Source organism: Erythrolamprus reginae, chromosome 3 (genome assembly GCF_031021105.1).
Source record: "Erythrolamprus reginae isolate rEryReg1 chromosome 3, rEryReg1.hap1, whole genome shotgun sequence".
Taxonomy (NCBI): Eukaryota; Metazoa; Chordata; class Lepidosauria; order Squamata; family Dipsadidae; genus Erythrolamprus; species Erythrolamprus reginae.
Window position 1 is genome coordinate 77,186,450 of NC_091952.1, and position 27,600 is coordinate 77,214,049.

A 27,600-nucleotide genomic window follows, 5' to 3' on the forward strand; every position below is an offset into this window, starting at 1 on the left:
GATAAAAAGAATTTGAGACCTTGGCCACTGGCTTTTCAGGATCAAGCTTTGTCTAAATTTAATTTCAGCTTCTTCAAATTTATTCAGTCCAGATGGATCTATTTAAAAAAGAATGCTTCCAAAAGATGTTGAGATTTTCAATCATAACTGGCAAAGAACTACAATGGAAATTGTAGTCCTACAACTTTTAAAAGCACACAGGTTATACACATCTATACTAGGGTAACTCTCATAATTAGCCTAAAAAGTCAGTCATGCAATATGTGCATGCAATGTGGGCATAAAATAAAAAGACATAAAATATAACCAAGGTGCTGCATAATTTGATACATCTCTTCATTACAGATACTGTGGAAATTATAAGAGCTTCTAAAAATGCCACAAAATAACAGGCAATAAAATTCCAGCAATATAAAAACGCTCCTATGTCAAAATTCAAATGAATTAAATATATCCTCTTCAATTGAGAACAGAAGCAAAAGAACAGATTTAGATCCTTTTAATGACCAAGAACACATCACCACCATATAAACCCAGGAATAATTTGTTATAGCTCTTCATTACTGATGCTATGTAAATTATAAGGACCTCTAAAATGCCACAAAATAACAGGCAATAAAACTGCAGCAGTATAAACAGCTGCTGTGTTAAAATTCAAACAATTTAAATATATCCTCAACTGAAAACAGAACCAAGAGAACAGACTTAGATCTTTTTAATGATCAAGGACATATTAACCAGGGCCAGCAGTTCCATTATTTTCTCATTGGCTAAAATGAATGTATTTCATCTTACAGGAATGGGATCTTACATTTCTTACACAATTAATACATTGTATCAATTAATGACCTGTCATCAATAAAAAAGCAGGCTGGAGGAGAAAAAAATGTTGATAGGTATTATTTAGTTTAAGCTTCTTTGATTATGTAATTTGCAATCTGGTTTTTTAGAATAAGCCTCCAAATCATGTACCCTCAAATGACATGCTTTAATGAGTTTTCTCAGTATATTATTACTTGTAGGGTTTTTATTGATCCAGGAGCAGATTTCCTATAGACAGAGACTTCCTATGGATAAATATAAGAAAATATGGGGTTCATTTATAAAAATTCAGTAGGTTTAAAAAAAAGATGATAGTCATATAAATATATTATAAATACACAGACACACATAATGTAATGTTCCTTTTTTTGCTTTTTCTCTTATTTTAAAAGCAAAAAACTATTAAAAGCAATAAAATTAAAAATTCTTATCTTTATTAAAAATCATTTTAATAAAGGAACTGCCATACAGGTTTTTTTCATGGAACAGTATCATCTGCAGTTTTTTCCACGAATTTACTTTCCACCTTAGGAACATACTGGGGCAACTCAAAATCCAATGATGGAAATTCGTACTGATGGTGCGTTTTTCATGGCCCCATCCCAGCACTTATGAAGAATGCCATCCATTGCTTTTGACCTCGATGTACATAACTAAGGCCACATGACATAATAGATGCCTGCCTTGGATGGCCCTGAGAGGCTTTGTATAAATGATGCCTCTGAGATGGGTAAAATGAGGACCTAGATTGTTGGGGGCAATATGCTGATTCCATAAACCACTTAGAGAGGGCTGTAAAGCACTGTGAAGCAGTATATAAGTCTAAGTGCTAATGCTATACATGTGTGATTTCTGTGAACAAGAGCAGAGGAGTCATGGGCCCGTTTCTCCATTCACGAAGTAGGCCTACGTGTCAATTTTTCAACATGATTTTTTAAAGAACAGAGGCTAAAAGAAATTGTCTATCTTGATTAAGCACATAAACTTTTTTTGCAATTCACAAGAACCATAAAAAAAAATAATTAGCATCAGCAGGAGACCCAAATACTGAGAATTTTCTGTTCTGTGATGCAGTGAAATCTCTTTTTTTTTTGTAATCATCCCAGGATTCATTTCATTTCATTTAAGATCATGCAGAGCATCACCTAGAATTTGCAAAATCTAAAATCTCCGAGACCGCCTCCTGCTGCACGAATCCCAGCGGAAGATTAGGTCCCACAGAGTTGGCCTTCTCCAGGTCCCGTTGACCAAACAATGTCGGCTGGCGAGACCCAGGGGAAGAGCCTTCTCTGTGGCGGCCCCGGCCCTCTGGAATCAACTCCCTCCAGAGATTCGAATAGCCCCCACCCTTCTTGCCTTCCGTAAAATGCTGAAGACCCACTTTTGTCGCCAGGCACGAGGATAATTACCATATTTCTCCCTTTTTATTATATTTTTGGCCTTACTGCATGATAGATTAGGTTGAATATGTGTGATTGCATAGTTAGGGGTTTTATTATGTTATTAATGTCTTCTTAAATGGATTTAATTTTTTATTATTAGATTTGTAATGTATTGTATTACTGCTATGCTGTGCGCCGCCCCGAGTCTTCGGACAGGGGCAGCATACAAATCTAATAAAGTAAAGTAAACTAAACTAAACTAAAGCAAACTAAAGTAAAGTAAACTAAAGTATGCTAAAGTAAAGTAAAGTAAAGTAAACTTCCAAGAATCTAAGATTCCAGAAACTAAGAATGAAAGCTTAGTTCCATTTCCCTCATCCACAAGTCACAAAGACAAGGTAAGCACAAGAACTAAAGAAGAATGATAATAGTAGTTGATGCTCCTCTTCTGGTAGTGCTAATCATATGAGCATGGAAGAGATTTGTTAAAAATGGAGGAAGAAATAAGAAGGTACTGTACCACAAACTTTTACAGGCTCATCGGACCAGTCCCTGCAGTCCCTGTGTGAATCGCACACCTTGACTTCCTCTATGCATTCTCCACTTTTACACTGAAATTTGGTGGGACTCTCGCACGCCGCCTCTGTTATGTCAGGCAAGGAAGGAAAAGCAGCTGAAGTTAGATTAGGTACATGAAAATGAAGATGCATTATGAATGTAATTAGGCAAAAAAAAAAGGAGATATGGTTAATCAGCAGGATATTTAGATGTGATGGATTAGAACAAAGCCTGCTGAAGACAAAAGGTATCGTTGATGAGGCCTCACTGCTGGAATATGCTAAACAGCACAGCATACTAAGATGGAGAATTGGTTTTTGCTTCTTGGGAATCCCTGGCATCTAAGCACTTTGAAACAGTGTATTCTGCCACACCCCATGCCAGCAGGCTTATCACACCTAGCATATCTACCATTAACGCAGCCAGCTTCATCACTGTTGTCAGGGCAATCGTGCACTTTGTTGCACTGTTTAGCTCCATGGATGCAGGTCCCATCACCACACTGGAATTCATCAGGGTTGCAGGTCACCAAGGCTTCAAAATAAAAAGGAAACACAAAAAGAGCCATCACCACCTGTTGTGTTCTTTTTGCCAGGTTTCTAATTGTCAGTAATTCTAAAGTTCTGGGGTATCCAATAGTCCAGTGTTTCCCAACCTTGGCAACTTGGAAGATATTTGGACTTCAACTCCCAGAATTCCCCAGCCAGCGAATGCTGTCTGGGGAATTCTGGGAGTTGAAGTCCAGATATCTTCAAGTTGCCAAGGTTGGGAAACAGTGCAATAGTCCTTCTTTGGATTGTTAGATGCTGTCCAGAGTCCCTTTCCATGCAATGGGGACTCATGAATTTGACAGATGAGTAAATAAATTGGAGCCTCGAATCATTTCCCAATTCAAGCATGGCACAAAAGAGGTGGAAGAATATTGTGTTTTCACTTTTATGTAGTTTGTTCTTAACGATAGGTCAGCTATCATGGCTAAATCCATTTAAATCCATGGTTTATTGTTCACGGTTCACTATTTGTATATTGGGAATGTTTTCTTAACAACTAGGAGTTTTCTTCTTTTTTATCCCAAACCATTCTTTTGCTGTGAATGAGAATAATATCGTAATTTCATTGCAGATGTTTCATTCTTTTATAAATTATACTTTATAGACATTAGAGAAAAGGCTATTAGCATTAGATTGAAAAGGCATTAGACTGAAACTTTTATTATAGCATAATAAAATAATAATAACAAATTATAAAATTATTTCAGAATAAAAAGAAAAAGAAAAAATTACATCCATTTATGAAGGAACACACCTGGAAGTACATAATGGTAGGCTTCCAGAAATAATAAATGACTTTCAGCAATTAAGAAGCAATTAACACAGATAGTGAGAGAAGATATAAATTTGATAGTTAAGTTCCATTTAACATTGCCTGATCTTAAAAAGCTAAACAGGATTGGACTTGGCTGGTATATAGTTGGGACTTCATGATAAAAAATTCAGGAAGCCATCCTTAAGTGGAAAGCAAAACGTCCTCTAGAAGAGTAATGCCATTTCTGTATTATTCCTAAAAAAATTACATGTCTGCCTTCTTTAATCCAGTAGCTTGGCTCAAATGTGATCTTAATTTTATTTAATCTCCGTATCCAACTCCTGAACAGTAAATGTAAACTGGAGTATTGCATCCAGTTCTGGTCACCACACTTCGAAAGAGACATTGAAACTCTGGAGAAGGTGCAGAAAAGAGCAACCAAAATGATTAGGGGACTTGAAACCAAGACTCTAGGCTATCCATGCCCAGTTCCCGCAATCTCTCTTCGTATAAGAGAGATTGCGGGAACTGGGCATGGATAGCCTAGAGAAAAGGAGGGGTTTAGGGGACATGATAGCTGTATACAGGTATATGAGGGGTTGCCATAGAGAGGAGGGAGCCACTCTATTCTCCAGAGCACCAGAGGGCCGGACGAGGAACAACAGCTGGAAGCTGACCAAGGAGAAATTCAACCTAGAAGTAAGGAAGAACTTCCTGACGGTCAGAGCGATCAACCAGTGGAACAACCTGCCTGCGGAGGTTGTGAACTCCCCAACTCTGGACACTTTCAAGAGGAGATTGGACTGCCATTTGGCTGGGGTGCTTTAGGATTCCTGCTCAGGCAGGGGGTTGGACTTGATGACCTGCATGGTCCCTTTCAACTCTAACAATTAATTAATTAATTAATTAATTAATTAAATAAATAAATAAACAAACAAACAAACAAATGGCTATTGTTAGCCCACCTATATTGCTGCTTTGTAACAATTTTTAAACCGGTCCAAATGCTTTTTTTTAAAAGAAAGCACAAAACCTGTCATAGCCGAGTGTCAATGCCGACAATAGCTGTGGTAACACAGTAGAAACACCTCTCTGAAATCATGTATTTCCCCCTTCGAGTACAAACATCCTTATTTTAAAAGACAGGAAATCTCTGCCAAAGAGTAGCTCAAACAATATGACACAGGCACTAATCCAGATGATCCAAGAAAATTGTGACAGAATCTCCTCAGCAATTTTACTGTCACGAGGAACAGAAATTATGGCTCTTCAACATCCTGGACACAAGAAGAAGAGACTACGATGTATCTAGCAAGTATAGAAGATAAAATAAACATACCGAGGTATAGATACAATTAATTAGACTGTAAATTATAGGTATTCGAAATCACTACAGTGAACTAGACTTTGGCAAGCAGAATATTTACACAATGCTATATTCTTTTTGTGATGTCTAATCCGATTCCAAACATCCCACAGAGTAAATATACAGAAGTCTATTCACAGATCACTGGGCAAGTTAAAAACCACATCTGTAGTAAGGGTTTTATTTTATGTAGCATGTCAATACCTCTGACAAAGAACCTTCTGAATGTCCTACCGGGATGTGTGTGGTTTTTTTTTAAAATAGTTAGTGAAGTGCAACAAGAAGCACTAAACTAGACATTGTTCTGAATGGTAAATTCGGGAATTGTTCTTTTCTCCTTGGGTTTCAGGTGAAATACCAACTACCAATTTATAGCTCACTTCAATTTAAATCATTTTAACTTCATTAAACTTCGTGGGATTGAGCTCATTTAATGAAAAAATAAGCAGTCTAAGTAAAAATAAAGCCTTGGAATTCAGGGAACCAATCTTGGTTTCACTTATCCATGAGAGTCTTCTAACATAATATTAGCAAATTATTGGGCTGGTTCATGGAAAGCCATTAACATTAAAGATAAACCTCTGTTTAGTAATTGCGTACTGAAATGGAATCAAAGTAGATAGTATTTGATACCATGCTAGAATATTATATGTGAATGCAGAAGATAAGAGTTGGAAACATAATATACACATAGAATGAAAATATGGATGGATGGAAAGGGAAGAGCTTTGCTTACAACATCATAATAAGCAAAAGTCATGATCATGCCCTCTAATCTACATAAAGGTAACAATAATAATAAAATCTCCTTTGAGTCAAGTTGAATTGCTGATGCCTTTATAGAACCTAGCCATTAAACTGCTTACTACATCAGTTCTATTGATAGTCCTCGACTTACAATCATTTATTTAGTGATCATTCAAAGTTACAACGGTACTGAAAAAAAGTGACTTATGACAGTTTTTCAGACTTACTACTGTTGCAGCATCCCCATAGTCATGTGATAAAAATTTGGCCACTTAGCAACTGGCTCATAATTATGATGGTTGCAAATGTTGAAATCACCTTTCACAAACTTCTGACAAGCAAAATCAACACAGAAACCAAATTCACTTAACAACCATCTTACTAACTTCACAACTGCAGTGCTTCATTTAAAAACTGTGGCAACAAAGGTTGTAAAATGGAGAGAAACTCACTTAATAACTGTCTTGCTTAGCAAATAAATTTTGCGTAAGTTGAGGAGTACCTATATAAACACATCAAAACATTTGGAACAGCTACTGGCCTAAAGTTCGCAAGGATAACTGGAGAACAAATGGAAACAGAAATATACCCAGGAAGGACAAGTTCTAAATATCAGCTGAGTTCATCAAGTAAGTCTAATCCACTGCAGATTTTGTGCTGCCTTTGATAATCTTTTGCTTCACTGACTCCATTAGTAGTGATTATTCAGCAACATTTGTTTCTCAAATCGTATGAAATAGAAAAAGCATACTTTATATATCAGACTTGTTTTCATATTTCAATAATATAAAGGGATTCCTAAAAACACTTTACATTTTTATGTGGGTTGCTTAACCAGAGTCTGAAATCTTGTTTTATTTATTTATTTTATTTATTTATTTAGTTCAATACATAATACACATTGAAGAGAAAGATATGTAATAATATAAGTAAAGAAAATAATAGAAGAAAAGATATAAAAGTATAGGTGAACATTTTTGAAAGGAAGAAAAGATAAATGAGATAAGGAGAGACAATTGGACAGGAGACGGAAGGCACACTGGTGCACTTATGCACGCCCCTTACTGACCTCTAAGGAACCTGGAGAGGTCAATCATGGATAGTCTAAGGGAAAAATGTTGGGTGTTAGGGGTTGACACTACTGAGTCAGGTAATGAGTTCCACGCTTCGACAACTCGGTTGCTGAAGTCATATTTTTTACAGTCAAGTTTGGAGCGGTTAATATTAAGTTTGAATTTGTTGCGTGCTCTTGTGTTGTTGCAATTGAAGCTGAAGTAGTCATTGACAGGTAGAACATTGCAGCATATGATCTTGTGGGCAATACTTAGATCTTGTTTTAGTCGACGTAGTTCTAAGCTTTCTAGACCAGTGTTTTTCAACCAGTGTGCCGCGGCACACTAGTGTGCCGTGAGACATGGTCAGGTGTGCCGTGAAGCTCAGAGAGAAAAAGAAAGAGAGAGAGAAAAAGAAAGCAAGAGAGAGCAAGAGAGAAAGAAAGAGCAAGAGAGAAAGCAAGCAAGCAAGAGAGAGAGAAAGAAAACAAGAGAGAAAGAGAGAGAGAGAGAGAAAGCAAGAGAGAAAGAGAGAGAAAGAAAGAGAGAAAAAGAAAGAGAACAAGAGAGAAAGAAAGAAAGATAGAGAAAGAGAACAAGAGAAAGAAAGAGAGAAAGAAGGAAAGAAAGAAAGAAAGAAAGAAAGAGAGAAAGGGAGGGAAGGTGGGAGAGAGAAAGACATAGAGGGAGGGAGGGAGAAAGAGAGCAAAAAAGAGGAAGGAAGGAAGAGAGAAAGAAAGAGGGATGGAGAAAGAGAGAAAAAAGAGGGAGAGAAAAAGGGAGGGAGAGAGAAATAGAGCAAAAGGGAGGAAGAGAGAGAGAGAGAGAGAGAGATTTTTTTTGTCCAAACTTTTTTTAGCCCCCCCCCCTCTCAATGTGCCCCATAGTTTTGTAAATGTAAAAAATGTGCCGTGGCTCAAAAAAGGTTGAAAATCACTGTTCTAGACCTAGGATTGATAGTCTGCTTTCGTAGGGTAAAAATCCTTAAACAGGAGATACCAGGAATTTATATTCAGAACCGTTTATCTTCCAATTATCTACCTACTGAAGTCCTCTTAAAAGATTTAAATAGATATACACTGCATAAATATAAAATATAAATATGCAAACACACATGCATGCATAAATCAAGACATTAGGTGTGCTTTTTCCAACACATATTTTATTTATTTCTTTGTTCATCTGCTGCTCTCTATTTTGTTCACTTGCCAAAGCATTTTTATTTGTTTTCAGCATTAAAATTAAAGCCCTCGTTTTAGTTTCTTCCCTCAAAAACAATTATGACAACAGTTGGCAAATATGGCCTTGAAAGGGATTTTAAATTTAGGAGCCATTTATTTTATATATGAGATATGGCAGTGTGGGAGCTAAGTGCAAACAAAGGAAAGTTGATTATTTTAGGTTCTTTGCCAAAAAGATTTAATAATCATTAGGAATGCAAAAGATCAGAAAGCTTATTGCAGTAGATATATAAACAAACAATTGTGATCTAATGTTGATACAGCAGTTTAGGACCTGTCTGTTGGAATGAACTAGTCCCTGGGGGACCTAGCACTTTAATCTCCCTTCCCTCTTTACCACCTGTCAATTCAATATTTTCTGGTTAGCTGAACCACAATTTCCCAACTGGAGAAGTCTGATTTGAGTATTCCCTACAAAACGAAATAGCAGACTCAGGAACTGTGCTTTAATTTTTCTGACTCTTCTGAAGAGCTCAAACAGTTTCCCAGAGAAATGTCACTGAAAATCATGCTTTGGTAAATCAGGATGAATTGAAGTAAATCATGTGAGAGAAAAAAACTTCCAAGCATATATAGCTAGTTCCTGGACTTGTGATGAAATTTATTCTGAGTGGGACTTGGTACTAGAAGGCTGTCAAAATGCCACATGTCGCATGAGCCACTATCTTGTACAGGTAGTCCTTGACTTATGACCACAATGGAGCCCAAAATTTCTGGGGCTAAGTGAAAATTTTTTAAAGTGAGTTTTGTGACTTTTCTTGCCACAGTTGTTAAATTAATCACTGCAGTTATTAGGTTAGTAACACAGTTGTTAAGCGAATCTGATTTCCTCATTGACTTTGTTTGTCAGGAGGTTGCAATTTAGCACGTTTATTTATTTTATTTGTTTGTTTTGTCAAGTACATATTGGTGGTATGCAAAGATATAATAATATTCATATACATGATACTAGTAAAAAAGAAACATTAGGACAGGGGACGGAAGGCAGGGTGGTGAACCTATACACGCCTCTTACTGACCTCTTAGGAATCGGGAGAGGTCAATATGTTTATATATTTATATTTATAAATATAAATATTTATATTAATATTGTTGCCCAGTCACATATGGTGGCACAACATGACTGGCAAGGATTATCCCAATCCACTGCAAACGTCATAAATATAAGTCAGTTGTGTTAGGACTAAGTGCAAATGGTTGGGTTGTTAATATATTATTATTATTATTATTGTTGTTGTTGTTGTTGTTGTTGTTGTTATTATTATTATTATTATTATTATTATTTAGATTTGTATGCCGCCCTTCTCCGAAGACTCGGGGCGGCATACAAATCTAATAAATAATAAACAAGCCATCAATCTATATTTGTATATGTTTGCATGTTTGTATATATTTGAGTAATTTAACTTTAAATGTACCACTGTATTCTGATTGGCTATGGTGTTTTACGTTTGCCATAAGAGGGAGCCAGAGATCCTAGTTGGAGGCTGATGTGCTCTGGAATGCTGATTCATTCATAATTGACTCTGTGTTGACTGACTAAATGTGAATGATTTTGACTGTTTAATTGGACTGTGCTATTTATCTAAAAGTAAACAATTATTTATTTATTTATTTATTTATTATTTTATTCTATCTATCTATCTATCTATCTATCTATCTATCTATCTATCTATCTACCTACCTACCTACCTACCTACCTATTTAATACACTTTAACAAATCTGTTTATGACTTTATCATTACTCATCATTTACTGGATATCTACTGCAATCCCATATCCCTGAAATGCATGTCCCTGACAACTCAAGGATAACCCTGATCACTTTTCCCAACAAGTTGCCAAGCATCTGAATTTTGATCACGTGGCTGTAGGGATGTTACAAGTCATAGTCGTTAAAAGTCACTTTTTTCAGTGCCATTGTAACTAAGCGGTCATTAAATGAACTTGGTAAGTTGAGGACTAACTATATATCTATTACTTCTTCTGAAAATGGAATAACCACTCCCCCATTTCTTAAGACTGTTCAATTCTACTTCTAGATAATAACTCAAGGTCTTTATTTTTTTAAAAATCTAATTTTAAAAAATTCTAAAATTATAATCTTCCTTTCTTATTTTTCTCTTTTTAATTCATTCATTCATTCATTCATTCATTCATTTATTAGGTTTGTATGCCGCCCCGAGTCTACGGAGAGGGGCGGCATACAAATCTAATAAATAAATAAATAAAATAAATAAAAAAGAGAAAAATAAGAAAGGAAGATTAGAATTAAGTGAGAATAGGCAAAGAAATCCATAAAGGGATGAAAAAAAACAACCAAGACAAACAAACAATAATAATCCAGAAGGTACATTTTAAATTAATGAATAGGAATATCTGACGACTTAATGTATTTGCCCAATTTATATGATCTTTACTAATTCTCAATAATTTGTAAATAAATCGCATAAGGATTTCTTGGCAAATTAAAAAGATTCAGTCCTCAAGCAAAAATTGTCAACCAGGCAGATGTTTTCCAGCCACCCTGCTCATGCATAGTTTTGTATAAATATTTCATTTCCATGTTGCATTTATAAATATTTCAGTGAAACATTTTCTCAATTTCTGTCTGTCTGTCTCTTAAGCCTTGGGTGAATGACTAGCTTAAACTACTTAACACCTAAAAAATGGATGAAACATTGTGTGAAGAGAAATGCAATATTCAATAGCTCGGGGTCCATAGTAACTTGAATATTTACAGAAGGGGACCTTCAATTTTTGGCACCCAAAGCTATTCAAGTTGCAGATACAAGCATTTTTCATTACAATTTAAAATGATGCGCAGACAGGAATGCAAACTAGATGCACCTTTTTATGGAAAGCATGAATTAGAATCAACTAGTGAGAGTCAAATGGATTTGTTATTAATTACTCAATTTCAGATACAATGTAGAATCAATATATAATACAGTGTTCCCTCGATTTTCGCGGGTTCAAACTTCATGAAATGTCTATACCACGGTTTTTCAAAAATATTAATTAAAAAATACTTTGCGGGGTTTTTCCCTATACCACGGTTTTTCCCGCCCAATGACGTCATATGTCATCGCCAAACTTTCGTCCGCCTTTAATAAATATTTTTTTAAATAAACTTTAATAAATAAACATGGTGAGTAATAATCTAAATGGTTGCTAAGGGAATGGAAAATTGCAATTTAGGGGTTTAAAGTGTTAAGGGAAGGCTTGTGATACTGTTCAAAGCCAAAAATAGTGTGTTTACTTCCGCATCTCTACTTCGTGGAAATTCGACTTTCGCGGGCGGTCTTGAAATGCATCCCCCGCGAAAATCGAGGGAACACTGTATTAGTAACTAGATTTTTTAAAGCCAAAAATCTTGAACTCAATATTTTATTTAGGATTAATTTTGTTTTTAAAGAACAATCTTGATTGTCAGGCACTTCAGCAATAATCTTGTTGATAATCTGGGCAATTTGGAACAAAGACCTCATCAACTGATTATGACATTTCAAAGATTGAGTTATAACTTATTGCAAAATAAAAGATGCACACAAATTCTGCAGGAACCCCACACAGGATTGAAATGCAAAAGCCATCACATGCGACACTCTCTCCAAATACGGTTCAAAATTTGGGACACTTACAACAATCTTGTTCATCTGACTTGTCTTTGCAGTCTTCATCTCCATCACATTTCCAATTCAAATGGATACATTCCCCATTGCCGCACTGGAACTCATGCGCTGCACAGGTGCTCACGATTTGTGGTTTGAGTTTGTACCCACACCTCTCCATGGACTCATCTGAGAGGTCCTCACAATCAGGCTGTTTGTCACAGACCCAAATCTGTGGGATGCACAGGCTATTGTTGCACTGGAACTCATTCGGGTTGCAAGTGAAGGGGGGGCACTTCCTCTCGTCACTGCCATCCCCACAGTCATCATCACCATCGCAGACAAAGATTGTGGCTATGCAGGTCTTGTTGTTGCACTGGAATTCACTTGCAGAACAGACTGCAGGGAGGGAGAGAAACAGATATGGGTTAGCTCAAGCTTATTATTTTATTTAATGTTTTAAATCTTCAAAAAAAAATCATCCTGCTTTTAACTATCTTCTCCCTACAACACTGGAAAAACCCGTGTAATGCTTGCACATTCATACTTTTTAAATATTGTTCCATTACTGATGCTTCTATTTGTTATGCATTGAAAGAAACCCATCAAAACCACTCTTGTTTTTTCACTCTATCAATATAACCATCTATTCATATTTTAAGATAATGATAGGTCCTGCAATGCTTCTCCCTCTGTCCTTCATCTCTGCTCCGGTTTCATAGCAACTTGAAAGATCTTTTCCTGCATAGCTCGTCAGCTTTTGGTAAGGATACTGGTACTGTACTTCCTTTTACTTAATTTATAAATGAATAGAGCTTACTTAAAAAACTATTGATCAAATGGAAATCCCATTTTGTTCCTAGTGCTGCCAATGGTAAGCCATCGGTAGTAATGAGAACATGATTAAAAAGCACCTTCATATCCATGCTTTCCACACTGGTATTCAGAAGTCTACAATCTCTGAATACCATTGGGGAAAGCATGGATATGAAGGTGCTTTTCACCTCATTTATTATTATGGTTTATTATTTATTATTATTATTATTATTGTTGTTGTTGTTGCTGCTGCTGCTACTGTTTTATTCACAAAATATCAGTAATGCACAGCAAATGAGATTTATATGCTGGATTTTGTATCACAATATCACAAGTTGAACACTTCCCAGGCGTCTAGGACTATGTGATGTATTTTCGTATGATGCGTGCAGATCCAAGTACGGTGGCCTTTTGCAACTGACAAGTCATGATTTTGTCAATGTTTATTGTTTTCAAATGCCGGCTGAGGTCTTTTGGCACAGCACCTAGTGTGCCGATTACTACTGGGACCACCTCTACTGGCTGATGCCAAAGTCATTGTAGTTCGATTTTAAGATCCTAATATCGGCTATGTTTTTCTTGTTTTTCATCAACTTGACTGTCACCTGGTATGGCGACATCAAGAATCCACACCCCCTTTTTTCCTTACAACTGTAAGGTCCAATGTATTGTGTTCCAATACCCTGTCAGTTTGAATTCAAAAGTCCCAAAGTATTTTGGCATGTTTGTTTTCAACTACTTTCTCAGGTTTATGATCCCACCAGTTCTTTATCATTTTATTAATTATTAATTAATAAATAAATACAATAATGATAATGATAATGAATTAATTAAATAATAATAATAATAATAATAATAATAATAATAATAAAAAATAATTTCTCCTGATTGTGGAGAAAAAGAAAGTATGGATCATCGACATTGCAATCCCAGGAGACAGCAGAATTGAGGAGAAGCAGCTAGAGAAATTAGTGAAATACGAAGATCTAAAAATCGAGCTGCAATGACTCTGGCATAAGCCCGTGAAAGTGGTCCCAGTGGTACTTGGCATGCTGGGCGCAGTACCAAAGGATTTCAGCAGACATTTGAAAACCATCAGAATTGACAAAATCTCCATCTGTCAATTGCAAAAAGCCGCTTTACTGGGATCGGCAAACATAATTCGCCACTATATCACGCAGTCCTAGGTGCTTGGGAAGCGCCTGACTGGTGATGAAATACACAATCCAGCATAGTGATCTCATTTGCTGTGTTGAATTGATAATAATAATAATAATAATAATAATAATAATACAAGCATAGACATGATGCTGTGGCACAGATGATCCACTGGAACTTGTTGTGCCAGAACTACCATTTACCAATGGCAAAGAGCTGGTGGGATCATAAGCCCGAAAAAGTGGTAGAAAATGAGCAAGCAAAACTACTGTGGGACTTCCGACTTCAGACTGACCGAATTCTGAAGCATAACACCCCAGACATTGTGATCGTGGAGAAAAAGAAAGTATGGATCATCGACATCGCAATCCCAGGAGACAGCAGAATTGAGGAGAAGCAGCTAGAGAAATTAGTGAAATACGAAGATCTAAAAATCGAGCTGCAATGACTCTGGCATAAGCCCGTGAAAGTGGTCCCAGTGGTACTTGGCACGCTGGGCGCAGTACCAAAGGATCTCAGCGGACATTTGAAAACCATTGGAATTGACAGAATCTCCATCTGTAAATTGCAAAAGGCCGCTTTACTGGGATGGGCAAACATAATTCACCGCTACATCATCCAGTCCTAGGTGCTTGGGAAGCGCCCGACGGGTGATGAAATACGCAATCCAGCATAGTGATCTCGTTTGCTGTGTTGAATTGATAATAATAATAATAATAATAATAATAATAATAATTTCGCTTTACTACCGGTAGCTGGTGTAAAATCTCTGGCATTAAAAAAAAGGAAGTTCTCAAGTTTCAACCACAATAGAGCCTGGAATTTTGATTAATAAGTTGTAGAGTTTGTAAGTTTAGATACTCTATGACAAGATTCAATCATTTTTGTGTTAGAGTTAAAATGTGCCACCATTCTTCTAAATGGGCTCTTTTTGCCAGAATGTGACAAAAACTGCTTGAAAGTGTAAAAAAATATCAGACATCATGGGCACATGATTGTTGGATGCTGCCACCAGTAGTAAATATGTATGCTGGTTGCCAAGTGCCTGGATATGAAAACATGACCAAGGGAAGAGGGGTGCTAGCAGTTATAGCTTAAAGGACAGATAATAAGTAGTTATTTTTAAGTTCATCTTAATTTTGAATAATCATTAAACAGATGGTTTGTACCTGTAGCTGCATTTAATAATAACCATTTATAAGTAGAACAACAGACCATTCTGTTCAATTTGTTTTTGTACACTGTGTATAGATTTATCCATCCTTCCTCCTTGTTTCCCATTTTATGAAAGCTGAAGAGACCCAGATGTGAATCTTTTATTAATAAAGCGGCTTTTCCAAATTTTCCCTTTTATACAGCTTTAAATGTCTGAGACCAGAATTATATTATACTCTTCTAAATTTGTTTCCCATAATATTACTGAGAAGTTGAACCATGCTGATTGGTTTGCATTTATATTATTATTCCTTACACAATATTTGCCAAGATTAGTCTTCCAGAAAAGGCAAAAAAAAAAGGTGCAAAGGTTCATTTGCTATCTGAAGTTTTGGAGAGACCTATCAAATTCTCACTTCCATATTACAAAATTGGCATAAGCATAATTTTGTATGTATCTATTTTATTTCTTTCATAATTTAGTATTTTAATGTTTTGACTATGTATCCCACTTTGAATGGGGAGAGTTGAGAATGCTGCAGTTTACTAAAACATATAGTTTGTAATCAAAGACAATTCCTTGATATACCAAAGCAGGGTATATGATATGAAGGACTATTTGTGGCATGTATATGAAGGAGATGCTTTGGAATTAGGACTTGTGGCCAGATAAATTGACTTTTGCGTTACATTAGGCAAGTAAAGGCAACGATACGCAAGAACCAGAAGAGCCCTTCACTCCTCCACTCAAAACAGAATGCCCTACGAAAGCAGACTATCAATCCTAGGTCTAGAAAGTTTAGAACTACGACGCCTAAAACACGATCTAAGTATTGCCCACAAAATCATATGCTGCAACGTCCTGCCTGTCAATGACTACTTCAGCTTCAACCTCAACAATACAAGAGCACGCAACAAATTCAAACTTAATATTAATCGCTCCAAGCCTGACTGTAAAAAATATGACTTTAGCAATCGAGTTGTCGAAGCGTGAAGCTCATTACCGGACTCAGTAGTGTCAACCCCTAACCCCCAACATTTCTCCCTTAGACTATTCACGATTGACCTCTCCAGGTTCCTAAGAGGTCAGTAAGGAGCGTACATAAGTGGCCTGCCTTTCGTCCCCTGTCCAGTTGTCTTTCCTTATCTCATATCTCATATATCTTTTCTCCCTTTCATATATCTTCTCCTCTACTTTTATATCTTTTCTTTATATATAATACTTCATGTCTATCCTCTTCAATATGTATTGTGTATTGGACAAAATAAATAAAAATAAATAAATAAATAAATAAATAAACAAACCATCAGTACAAACCATGAGTATAAGGAAGCATAGGGAACAATAAAAATTTCTTCCATAATCTTTGCAAAGGACAAATTGAATTCACTAACCATTATTTGTAAACATTTATCAAGGAATAACAAATGTATCTACTTCTCTCACTTGGTTTAATAGTTAAAACACTGATCTTGAAACTGCTGCTGATTTCTATGGAAATTTTTCTTGGAAGACTGATCCAATTCTTGAAATATCATAAACCTAATTTTAGAATTCATAGTGACTTATTCTGAGCACTCCTGCTTAATAGTCCTTAAGAACTAGAGTCTTTATGAAATAAAATAAAAAAGCCAAGAATTCAAATGAAGGTACTGCTATTGATTCCTTCTCTCTACTTCCTATATATAACTCATCCCAAACAATTACTTCTTTATTCTAACCTGAATAGTGTAACTGTTTCTGAAGTCTATCATTCAACATAACTGTCCTTGACAGTCACTACCAATTCAGAGCCTCTACAGCATTAATGTCAAGTAAATATCATTTTACCCTCTGTAAGTTTCTAAAAATATTACATATTTGCTTATTCAAAACTTCTGTGCCAAAAATCTGCCTTACAATTCCCAAGAATATTTCTTTCTTCATTAAAGAGGTGGTTTTAAAACCATTTTTTCAGGATGCTAGAAAATTTCATTAGAAAGTGTCCCCTTTTTTTGTTTTTTGAGATTATTTTGGTCTTGTAACAATATAAAGTACTAAGAAGTACTAAGGTACTTTCTAACTAAGTGTATGAATAATGTACTCATTCTACGAAATGCTACAACATCAGAACCATATTCTACTTCATCAGCAAATGGAAAAGCAATATTAAATGGAATAAGAACCTATTCCAAAAATGTAGAATTGTTCTTCTTGACATTTCTATTTGCAGGCTTAATGTCAGTTCTAGTAGCTTGAGCGAGAGACCCCTTGGGATTCTTAGCTGTCACGTTTTGCTTTAACCCTACTAAGTAACATTTTCATCATCAGAAGCTGACCATTCCTAGAGTTGTGAGCTGCAGGGTTCAATAAAAGCGAAAACTATGTAGAACGTAGCAAGTTTCATTTGCTTGAGATAGATAGCTGTAGAAATTGAACGGACGAACCAATTGCACACATAAATAAATGGATAAAGAGGATTTTGCTTGCCAAGATGATCTGAAGAAAAGACTCAACTAAGAAAAATCTTCCTTTGATGATATTGATTCTTTTAATGTATACTGTATAGTCAAGGTTGTGTCTGTGAATCATTAAGAAACTCCTAGGATCATTTTGATCCAGCTATCCTGTGCAATCACAATTGTGTCTTGGGAAACACAGCTTGTTCAACTGGAAATTCAAGAGGTAGACACTGAAATGAGCTGAAAGCTGCATGCCTTGCCCTTTGGGGAAAAGGGGGATGAATAATTCTCAACATTCATTCATATTAATTCACTGAAACAAATACAAATTTAATGGTATATTGGCAAATGTTTAATATTATAACTGAACTAAAAATGGACAAGATCTTTTATTTATTCATTTAATTTTGTCCAATACACAATAATACACAATGAAGATAATAGAGGACACCTTCAAGAAAATAAAATTAGAGAAGGAATAGAAGAGAGAGTATAGGATAAAATAAATCAATGAGAGAATAGAAGAAAGATAAGGGATAGAAGAGAAGCTATATGGGATATAGGAGAGACAACAGGACAGGGGTCGGAAGGCACTCTAGTGCACTTATGCACTATAGAAATATAGAAACATAGAAGTCTGATGGCAGAAAAAGACCTCAGGGTCCATCTAGTCTGCCCTTATACTATTTTCTGTATTTTATCTTAGGATGGATATATGTTTATCCCAGGCATGTTTAAATTCAGTTACTGTGGATTTATCTACCACGTCTCCTGGACCTTATTTAACCCTTTAATATATTTAAATGTTTCGATCATGTCCCCCCTTTTCCTTCTGTCCTCCAGACTATACAGATTGAGTTCATTAAGTCTTTCCTGATACTTTTTATGCTTAAGACCTTCCACCATTCTTGTAGCCCGTCTTTGGACTCGTTCAATTTTGTCAATATCTTTTTGTAGGTGAGGTCTAAAAGTTCTTCCAAACGTGAATATGAAGCTGGGGGAGTCCTAGAATTATATAATATAAACTAGTCATGGAATAGAATTGTACAATCCAGAAGACCTTTGGCATCTAAAGTCCGATGAGCAATTATATGGCCAGATGTTGCAGTTAGAGGCCCGTCAGGGTGTGGGGTCAGGATCTGAAAGCCATAGCACTATTTTTCCGAGAATTTCTCTGCCCTCAGTTTGGCTTTTCTAAGTGGCAATTTCATTCTCCTCCAAAAGTAAGTAGGTTGCAGAATTTCAGAGCGTGTTCTGAACTTCCTAAGAAGGATGCACTGGGCAAATGCTCAGTGAAGTATGCAGGGATTTGGCTTCTGAATGGCATTGATAAGCCCTTTTGCAATAAATTAAAAATTCTTCTAGGAGTCACTATGTAACATTTACAAATAATTAGGCCTCTCTGAGTGGATTTCACACTTCCTCCCATCTCTTCTTGCCACATTTAGAGTTAAGACTATCTGTAGCCATTCACATGAAAACTTCTAGGTATTCCAGCTGCAACTTTTTCAGCCAAAAGGAAATCTATTTCCACATTAAAGAGTTCCCACGCAATAAACTTAAGTAAATGCTATTTGCTTTTAATTAAAGGGGAAAAGTAGACTTTGAAACTACTGGAACTAATTGTTTTACAGTAACCCCAAATGAAAAGGAAAATAATCCTGAGAATGACATTTGAATCATTTAAAAGCCAACAGTTACGTGTTCATCGTTCCTTGTGCCCTGTGTCATAATAAACAACATAGCTTGCCAAAAAAGATGACAGGAATCAGAATGTCAAATCTGGAAATACGTTTTGGAGAGCTCTGAATACTAGATAAAGATTATAGCAGACTGCAGCTCTAGAGCTTCAGGTTTTCAGCTCTATATAATAATAAGGAGAATTTCTTGGAATCATCTCTTTCCATTCTGATATGGTTTTTCCTCCGACACTAGTTCTGCCATATATGAAATTGAAGATTAAAAGTCAAAGTAAGCCAGTGTGTCTTTATTTGATTAGGCTATTGTCTTGTTATAACACCACACTGCAAAAAAGACATTGAAACTCTAAAGAAAGTGCAGAAGAGAGCAACCAGGATGATAAGGAAACCAAAACATATGAAGAGTAGTTGCAGGAACTGAGCATGGACAATCTGGCAAAGAGAAGGACCAGGGGTAACATTTTATTTTATTTTTATTTATTTATTTTGTCCAATACACAATGAGAGTTTTAGTGGGTATATATAATTTCTGGCGACGTTTCGATGAGGTCCCACTCATCATCTCTTCAGGCTGGTGTTTCTGTCCTTGTTCTAAGGCGAACAAGGACAGAAACACCAGCCTATTCGCCTCAGAACAAGGACAGAAACACCAGCCTGAAGATGACGAGTGGGACCTCGTCGAAACGTCGCCAGAAATTTCCAAATCCTACACGGGAAGAAACCCAAATACACCACGACCGTCATATATATATATATATATATATATATATATACACACACACACACACACACACACACACACACAGAGTAAAATACATGATGAAGGTTATAGAGGAGATACTCATAGAAAAATATATCTAAGAAAGAATAGAAAAGAAGATATAGGAACAGAACTTATCAATGAAAGAATAGAAGAAGAGATATAGGAATAGAAGAAAGGTATAGGAGATATAGGAGAGCAATAGGACAGGGGACAGAAGGCACTCTAGTGCACTTGTACTCGCCCCTTACTGACCTCTTAGGAATCTGGACAGGTCAACCGTAGATAATCTAAGGGTAAAGTGTTGGGGGTTTGGGGATGACACTATGGAGTCCGGTAATGACTTCCATGCTTCAACAACTCGGTTAATGAAGTTATATTTTTTACAGTCAAGTTTGGAGCGGTTAATATTAAGTTTAAATCTGTTGTGTGCTCTTGTGTTGTTATGGTTGAAGCTGAAGTAGTCGCCGACAGGCAGGACATTGCAGCATATGATCTTGTGGGCAATACTTAGATCACGTTTAAGGTGTCTTAGTTCTAGGCTTTCTAGGCCCAGGATTGAAAGTCTAGTCTCGTAGGGTTTTCTGTTTCAAGTGGAGGAGTGAAGGGCTCTTCTGGTGGACATTTGGACATTTTCTTTGGACATTTTCAAGGATGTTAATGTCTGAGATGCGATATGGGGTCCAAACAAATGAGCTGTAGTTGAGGATGGGTCTGGCAAAAGTTTTGTAAGCAGTCTTCCAATACTTGAGGGGCTGCCACAGAGAGGAGGGGGGGGGTGTCAGATTGTTTTCCAAAGGAACAGAGGGCCAGACAAGGAATAATGGATGGAAGATGACCAAGGAGAGATTCAACCTGTAAATAAGGAGAAATTTCCTGACAATAAGAGTGGAACAGCTTGCCTGCAGAGACTGTGAGAGCTCTAACACTTTGACTTTCAAGAGGAGATTGGACGGACATTTATCTGAAATGCTGTAGTGTAGGGACAACTGCTTGAGCAGGGGGTTGGACTAGATGGCCTACAAGGTCCTTTCCAACTCTAATAATAAATAAAATAAAAAGTTATCTCTGATCGCACGGTCATAGGAAGACTTACAAATGACTCGCCATAGTATCCTCCCTTCAGTGTGACTGCGGGGACCCATGTCAAACTGTAGATCACATCTTGACCAGTTGTAAGCAGTCCAGGATCATTTTTTTAAAAAAATGATGCTGCACTTCACATAGCCTAGATTTTTTAACATTGATATTTTATAGTGTTTTACTAATTTAGGTAATTTGTTACTACATATTGCTGATCCCTGTATGGTATATCATCCGCTAAACAAATAAATACATATTATACTGATAAATTTGCAGAAACTAACTAAATTATAGGAGCATTATTTTATTTATTTATTTACATTTAGTATGGCTGTCCACTCCAAAAGATAAAGCAGGGAGATTCCATAGCGTCTTTCTTATACTCATTTTGATATAAATAATTCCTCCTGCTCACTTTTATAGCCAAACAGGAAACAGAAATTATATTAAATTTCAGGCTTTTTGAAAACAGACTAGAAATGTATTTCTTTATTCTTCAAAGAACTTTCCTTGTAGATATTTTCAGAATCTTCTTTACCCCAAACCTTACACATTTCAGATTGAATGAATGGAATGATGTCAATGGATGCACATCAAACTATTCCTGATCTTGTCCCTTCTAGATGTGTTGGATTACACTGTCATAATTTTCACAACCAGCCATGGTACTTATGAATAATTGTTTTGTAGTCCAACAATTCTGGAGAATAAAATATTAAAAATGTCTGGGTTATATGTTCAAGAGGTAACGTTTAAAGACAGATTACAGTATGTACCTCCTCTTAATTTCCCCCCCCTTGTAGACTAAATGGTTAATGTTTTACAGTTCAGCTATGATAGGTTTGCTATGCTTTTAAAGGTGAAATCTGAAATTTCTTAAAAATCTTCTTATATACCCAAACATTTAAAATGAATTTTAGAGATTAAAAACTTGAGCTAAGAAGCTTCTATGAAGGTATTTTACCTTCTCAGATCTGTAAAAAAAAGAAAAAATCTCCAGTAGAAGATGACCTCATAAACCTATATGAATTGCTTCCAAACTTTAATGTAAGATGATTAAGACACAATTACTATGCTTCTCTGCTGGTATTTTGGCACCAGTTCCAAATTGCTAGTACTCCTAAGACTTCAGAACTTCTAAATATTTCCAAGTTTCTAAGTGCCCCATAATTACAAAACTGATATTTTCTGGCAATTAGTCAAATGCCCTATTTTAAATTGTTTCTGGATAAAATACTGCTGACAAATTCATTTGGCTTAATGGTTTAGCCAAAAAATCTTGATTCCCCATTCCCTAATAATTTGCAGTGGCATGGATCTAAACTTTGCTAAAAGGTTCAAAGTACAGTGGTACCTCTACTTAAGAACTTAATTTGTTCCGTGACCAGGTTCTTAAGTAGAAACATTTGTAAGTAGAAGCAATTTTTCCCATAGGAATCAATGTAAAAGCAAATAATGCGTGCAACCCCATTAAGAAAGAAATAAAAGCTCAGAATTTGGGGAGGAGGAGGAGGAGGAAGAAGAGGAGGACAGTTGCTGCTGAAGGAGGAAGGTGACGTGAGAGGAATAAAAAAAATCCAAAACTTTAAGGCTTAAAAAAAAGGGGGGAACTCTGAGGCGGCGAGGAGGAGCACGCGCCTCCCCTACACCTGGTGCAAGGCTGCCTCCCATACACTGTGCCAGAGAGAGAAACCCAGGCGGATGAGAGGGGGGAACCTCCTGCTCCTTTGACCGAAAGGCGGCTGCTGTTGCTACCTGTTTCCTCTACCTTCCCATGCTGAAGGGCTCCCCTCTTCTCTCGGTCACTTGCTTTGTAGCCGGCGCCTTTCCTTCACTGTGGTGACTCATTGATTTGGCTGAAGTCAAGTTGATTCAGCTGGGGCGAAGCACCCCCTTTTGCCAGATGCTCCGGGATGCTCCAGCAGCGCAAGGGAGTCACCACAGCGAAGTGGTTTATTCCCTTTCCAAACACCCAGAGAAAGGAAAATGCTCTGTTCACTCTGGGCCGCCCAGAGCGAAGAGAGTCTTTTCTCTGGGCGCTTATTCCCTCTCCAAGCACCCAGAGAAAGGAAAATGCTTCGTTGGCTCTGGATTGCCAAAGCCTACTTAAGCACCACCGAAAGGGTCCTCTGGCAGCCCAGAAAAGCCTGAGATGGCCAGGAATAAAGGAGGAATGGCAGGAAACTGGCCGGGCCTTTGTGCTGCTCTCAAATTTCCTGGGAAAGTTTTCTGGGCTCGGGTTCTTAAGTAGAAAATGGTTCTTAAGAAGAGGCAAAAAATCTTGAACACCCGATTCTTATCTAGAAAAGTTCCTATGTAGAGGCATTCTTAGGTAGAGGTACCACCGTACTTTGATAAATATGAAAGATTTATCAGTGATCATGACACCACTAATGGAACACTCCAAGAATATCATTTTATCTGCCATTTGATAAGTATTTTTAGCTCATCGCCACTCTTCTATTTGTAAATTTGCAAAAAATGTATTGTAAAAAATGACCCGTATATAGATCTTCCTCATCTCTTCTTTGTTTATATGCATGCACATTAAAAGTCAACTCAAATAATGAATAAATATAACATTACATGACCATAATTGAGATGTACCAATGTTGGCATACACTACCTCCTTGTGTTTTTATAAGAATTTATAAACAACTGAAACGGTATTAGTTTTAGATCTTCCCTGTCTGCTTCCCATAAGCAAAATCAATGGGGATATATATACCCACTAAAACCCTCATCGTGTATTGGACAAAATAAATAAATAAATAAAAATAAACATGCCTTAGAAAAATGCATTGTGACAGGAAGTCCTATTTATGAAACAGTTAGTGTGACATCTTAAGACTGGTTTCCTTGGAACCATTTTGAATTCCAAAGGATTTCTGAAATACGCTTTTTAAAATAAGGGAGGCAAATATAAGTGTAGGACTTGACTACTGCCTTGTACAGGTAGTCCTCGATTTACAACTGTTTGTTTAGTGACCATTCAAAATTTTAATAGCACTGAGAAAAGTGACATGACCATTTTTCCACAGTTATCACCCTTGCAACATTCCCACGGCATGTGATCAAAATTCAGATGCTTGACAACTGACTCATATTGATGACGGTTGCTATGTCACCTTTAGTGACCTTCTGACAAGCAAAATCTATGGGGAAGCCAGATTCACTTAACAACACTGTCATTAACTTAACCACGGCAGTGATTCAGTTAACAACTGCAGCTGGAAAGATCATAAAATGGGGCAAAATTCACTTAACAAATGTCTCTCTTATCAACAGAAATTTGGGGCTTAATTATAGTCATAAATCAAGGACTACCTGTACAGTGGAATTTCTCTTTCACAGCTTTTCTGGGGGGGGGGGGGATTTTGATATTTCAAGAAATGGAGATGAGAAGCACATTATAAACTAAAGACATATTATACAAACGGAGCTATGGAGCCTCCAAAAATCTTTCACGCAATTCCCAGAGCCTTTAAAATGATGTTTCTAAGCTTCAATTTATAGTGAGGCAGAAGATAAAAATTAGAAAGACTTGAACTGAAAAATAATCATATTAGCAGATTTTATTTTAATTAAATGTATATAAATGTATGCGTGAAATGAAGTGAAATCAGATTTAATTCTTGGTTTAGCTCCATCCTCTGATTTTAGAGAGCCGCCTCCATCAAAATCCCTGACTGCTCAAGAATGGGTAGTCCAGCCTAGGCCCAGAAAAGTTACTTAGGTGGCAGCTCCACTTGAAGATGAAAAAATATTAATTGCTAGGTTACACTTCTCTTTTTAGCCTTTTCAAAGAAAGGAATTTTGTGAGCACATAAATATACGCTATTCTACAACTGTCTTCCACATAACCACCAATACTGACTCTTTTCCAACATTGCGCAAAGGCAATCCTTGCAGCCATTATTATTTGCAACAGCAATTATTTTATAACTCTAACCCTGCAGTTTTCATGGAGATTTGGCATTGCATCTTTCCTATGCCTGAGAAAAAGTGACTGACCTGTTCTGTCTGGGTCACTCCAGAAGCCAATACCAACCCAAAAAGAGAAGCCAGACACACTGGTAAAAGGCAAAGGCAGTTTATATAATTCAAGAAAAACACAGGTAACAGAAAATGTCCTTACAAACAGGAAAAACGCTGGAACTTCAAATATATACACGAAGGGAATAGTCCATGAAGCAATACCAGATTCTTGCTGCCAAGACGAAGCTGTAGATAGCAAACAGACGCCTCCCACGAGTCTTCCAGACTGCGAGGCCACAAGCCAAGATCAGAGACGCTGAGAATCAAAACAGGTCACCGCAACTCCAATTGATAACACTCCACATGGCTTCAAGGCCTTGCCTGCCTTTTAAACCCTGCTGATGAGGACCACACCCAAACCCAGCTGTTTCTAATTCAATGGTGAAAATATTTCTTTAACTGCTCCTTTCGTTGCTCTGAACGTCTCTGTCTCATGTCAATGACAGCTTGTGCATCATCACCTAATGACTCCAAGCTACTGGCTGGGGAGAGCCCCCCCCCCGGGGGCTCTCATGCTGTTCTCCTTCATCCCATTCCTGACTCTCCTCTCCCCTGTCCGACTGTTCAGCCCCCTCCTCTGCGCTGTCATCCTCCTCCGGGCATGGAGCCAGCAGAGACACAGCTGGTCCCTGAGCAGCCTCAGGCTGAATCACAACATGACCAATGTCACCCATTAGACTAGACCTCACCATCTCCCACTTTCTAGCCTGGTGCTGTAACCACTAGTCTAAACTGGCTCTCCTAAACGATGACTAACTTTCATACAATCAATAATTGCTCCTTTTAATAGTTTTAAGTACGTGTGATCAAAATAATATATATAGTTCCATGAGGCAGACTGGTGTTCCTCATAGAGAATTAATTCTGAGTTAAATATTTCTATATTTTTTCCTTTGTTCCACTTTGGTTTAAATTGATTACATACAGTTATTTCATTTGACATACTTGAAAAGAATAGATATGAAAGTATTGCTATGTTGAAATAACTGGATTTGTTCCCTTATTTTGAAACAATTAAACGTTCAACTATACTAGACCATAATTTCTGTAAAATTCAATGGAATGTTAGGTGTATTTATGACATACATAATGCATCTTTTATGTATTAACTATGAATGAATTTTCAGTTGTCTCTTGAATACTCCAGTGATAGCTAGATCAGTATTTGCTAGACACTGGAAAATATATAGAAAATGAATAAAAGGCAAAGAAAGTTGAGTGTTAATGAAATACCATTCTTAAAATCTTCCTTTCAGATGAATAAAATTAATGAAATATAGAGCTCAATATTGTATGATATAAAAATAGAATATTGGATTCTTAAATTCTTAAAATGGATTCAGGTGACTAATCACTTAGGAAAAAATATTAGTGACATATATAGTATATACCATATATATTCAAATTATGTCTAACAGTATTTACGTCTTTAAGAAAGGAACAGAACGTATTATATTTCAAATTCTGAAACAAATAAAAGGCCAGGAGATAAAATATATCCTGGCAACACACGTCAAAAACATCAGTTTCTGAATCAATGGACAAAATAAGAATAACATAGCTTGAGCCAAAGGATTTTTTTTAAAATCAGTTTGAAAGAAAAACCTTGCAGCTATGGCCATTTAAGCTCCCGGTGGTACAACTATGCAGAATAATGATATACCAAGCAATGTTCCCAGAATATGTTAATGAGGTCATTACACCATAAAATCTCTATTTCCATTAATTTAATTCTCTCTATGGAAATATTCTAGTGGGGCAGGAAGTCAGGCAGGCAGAGACAGACAGACACCATGATTCCAAGCATTTAATATATTTTGACATTAACCCTTTTTCTATTCTTCCCAGTGTTTTTACGCAAGTACTTTTTTTTCCAGATTAACTGAGTGTTAATCCATTAGTTGCGACAGGAATTGTCGCTTCAGCTTGACAGCAGGAGCTGAGGGACAGTGACTGGACCAAAGTCACCTAGCAGCTTTCATGCCTAAGGCAGGATTAGAATGCAGGGTCTCCCATTCTAATTCTAATCACTAAACCAAACTCACTAATAACCCACTAGTATAGCAACTTAGTTTAATTTTGGCTGAATTTGAAGAGTCTAAATTATAATTGTACCATGTTTCTATACCGTTTCTTATAAGAAAGTACAGTGGTACCTCTACTGAAGAACTTAATTCGTTCAGTGACCAGGTTCTTAAGTAGAAAAGTTTGTAAGTAGAAGCAATTTTTCCCATAGGAATCAATGTATAAGCAAATAATGCGTACAAACCCATTAAGAAAGAAATAAAAGCTCGGGATTTGGGTGGGAGGAGGAGGAGGAAGAAGAGGAGGACAGTTGCTGCCCAGAGCGAAGGGAGCATT

The 27,600-nt window shown here is 36.7% G+C and overlaps 1 protein-coding gene across 1 annotated transcript in view; it reads right to left on the minus strand.

Moving 5' to 3' along the window:
- LRP8 (LDL receptor related protein 8) overlaps positions 1–27,600 on the minus strand; it is a 298,893-nt gene that overhangs the window by 38,459 nt on the left and 232,834 nt on the right. The window contains exons 5-7 of the mRNA XM_070745919.1: positions 12,118–12,486; positions 3,174–3,296; positions 2,725–2,847 (exon numbers count right to left, since the gene is read on the minus strand). Coding sequence (XP_070602020.1) covers positions 2,725–2,847; positions 3,174–3,296; positions 12,118–12,486 — 615 coding nt within the window. The remainder of the gene's footprint in view (positions 1–2,724; positions 2,848–3,173; positions 3,297–12,117; positions 12,487–27,600) is intronic.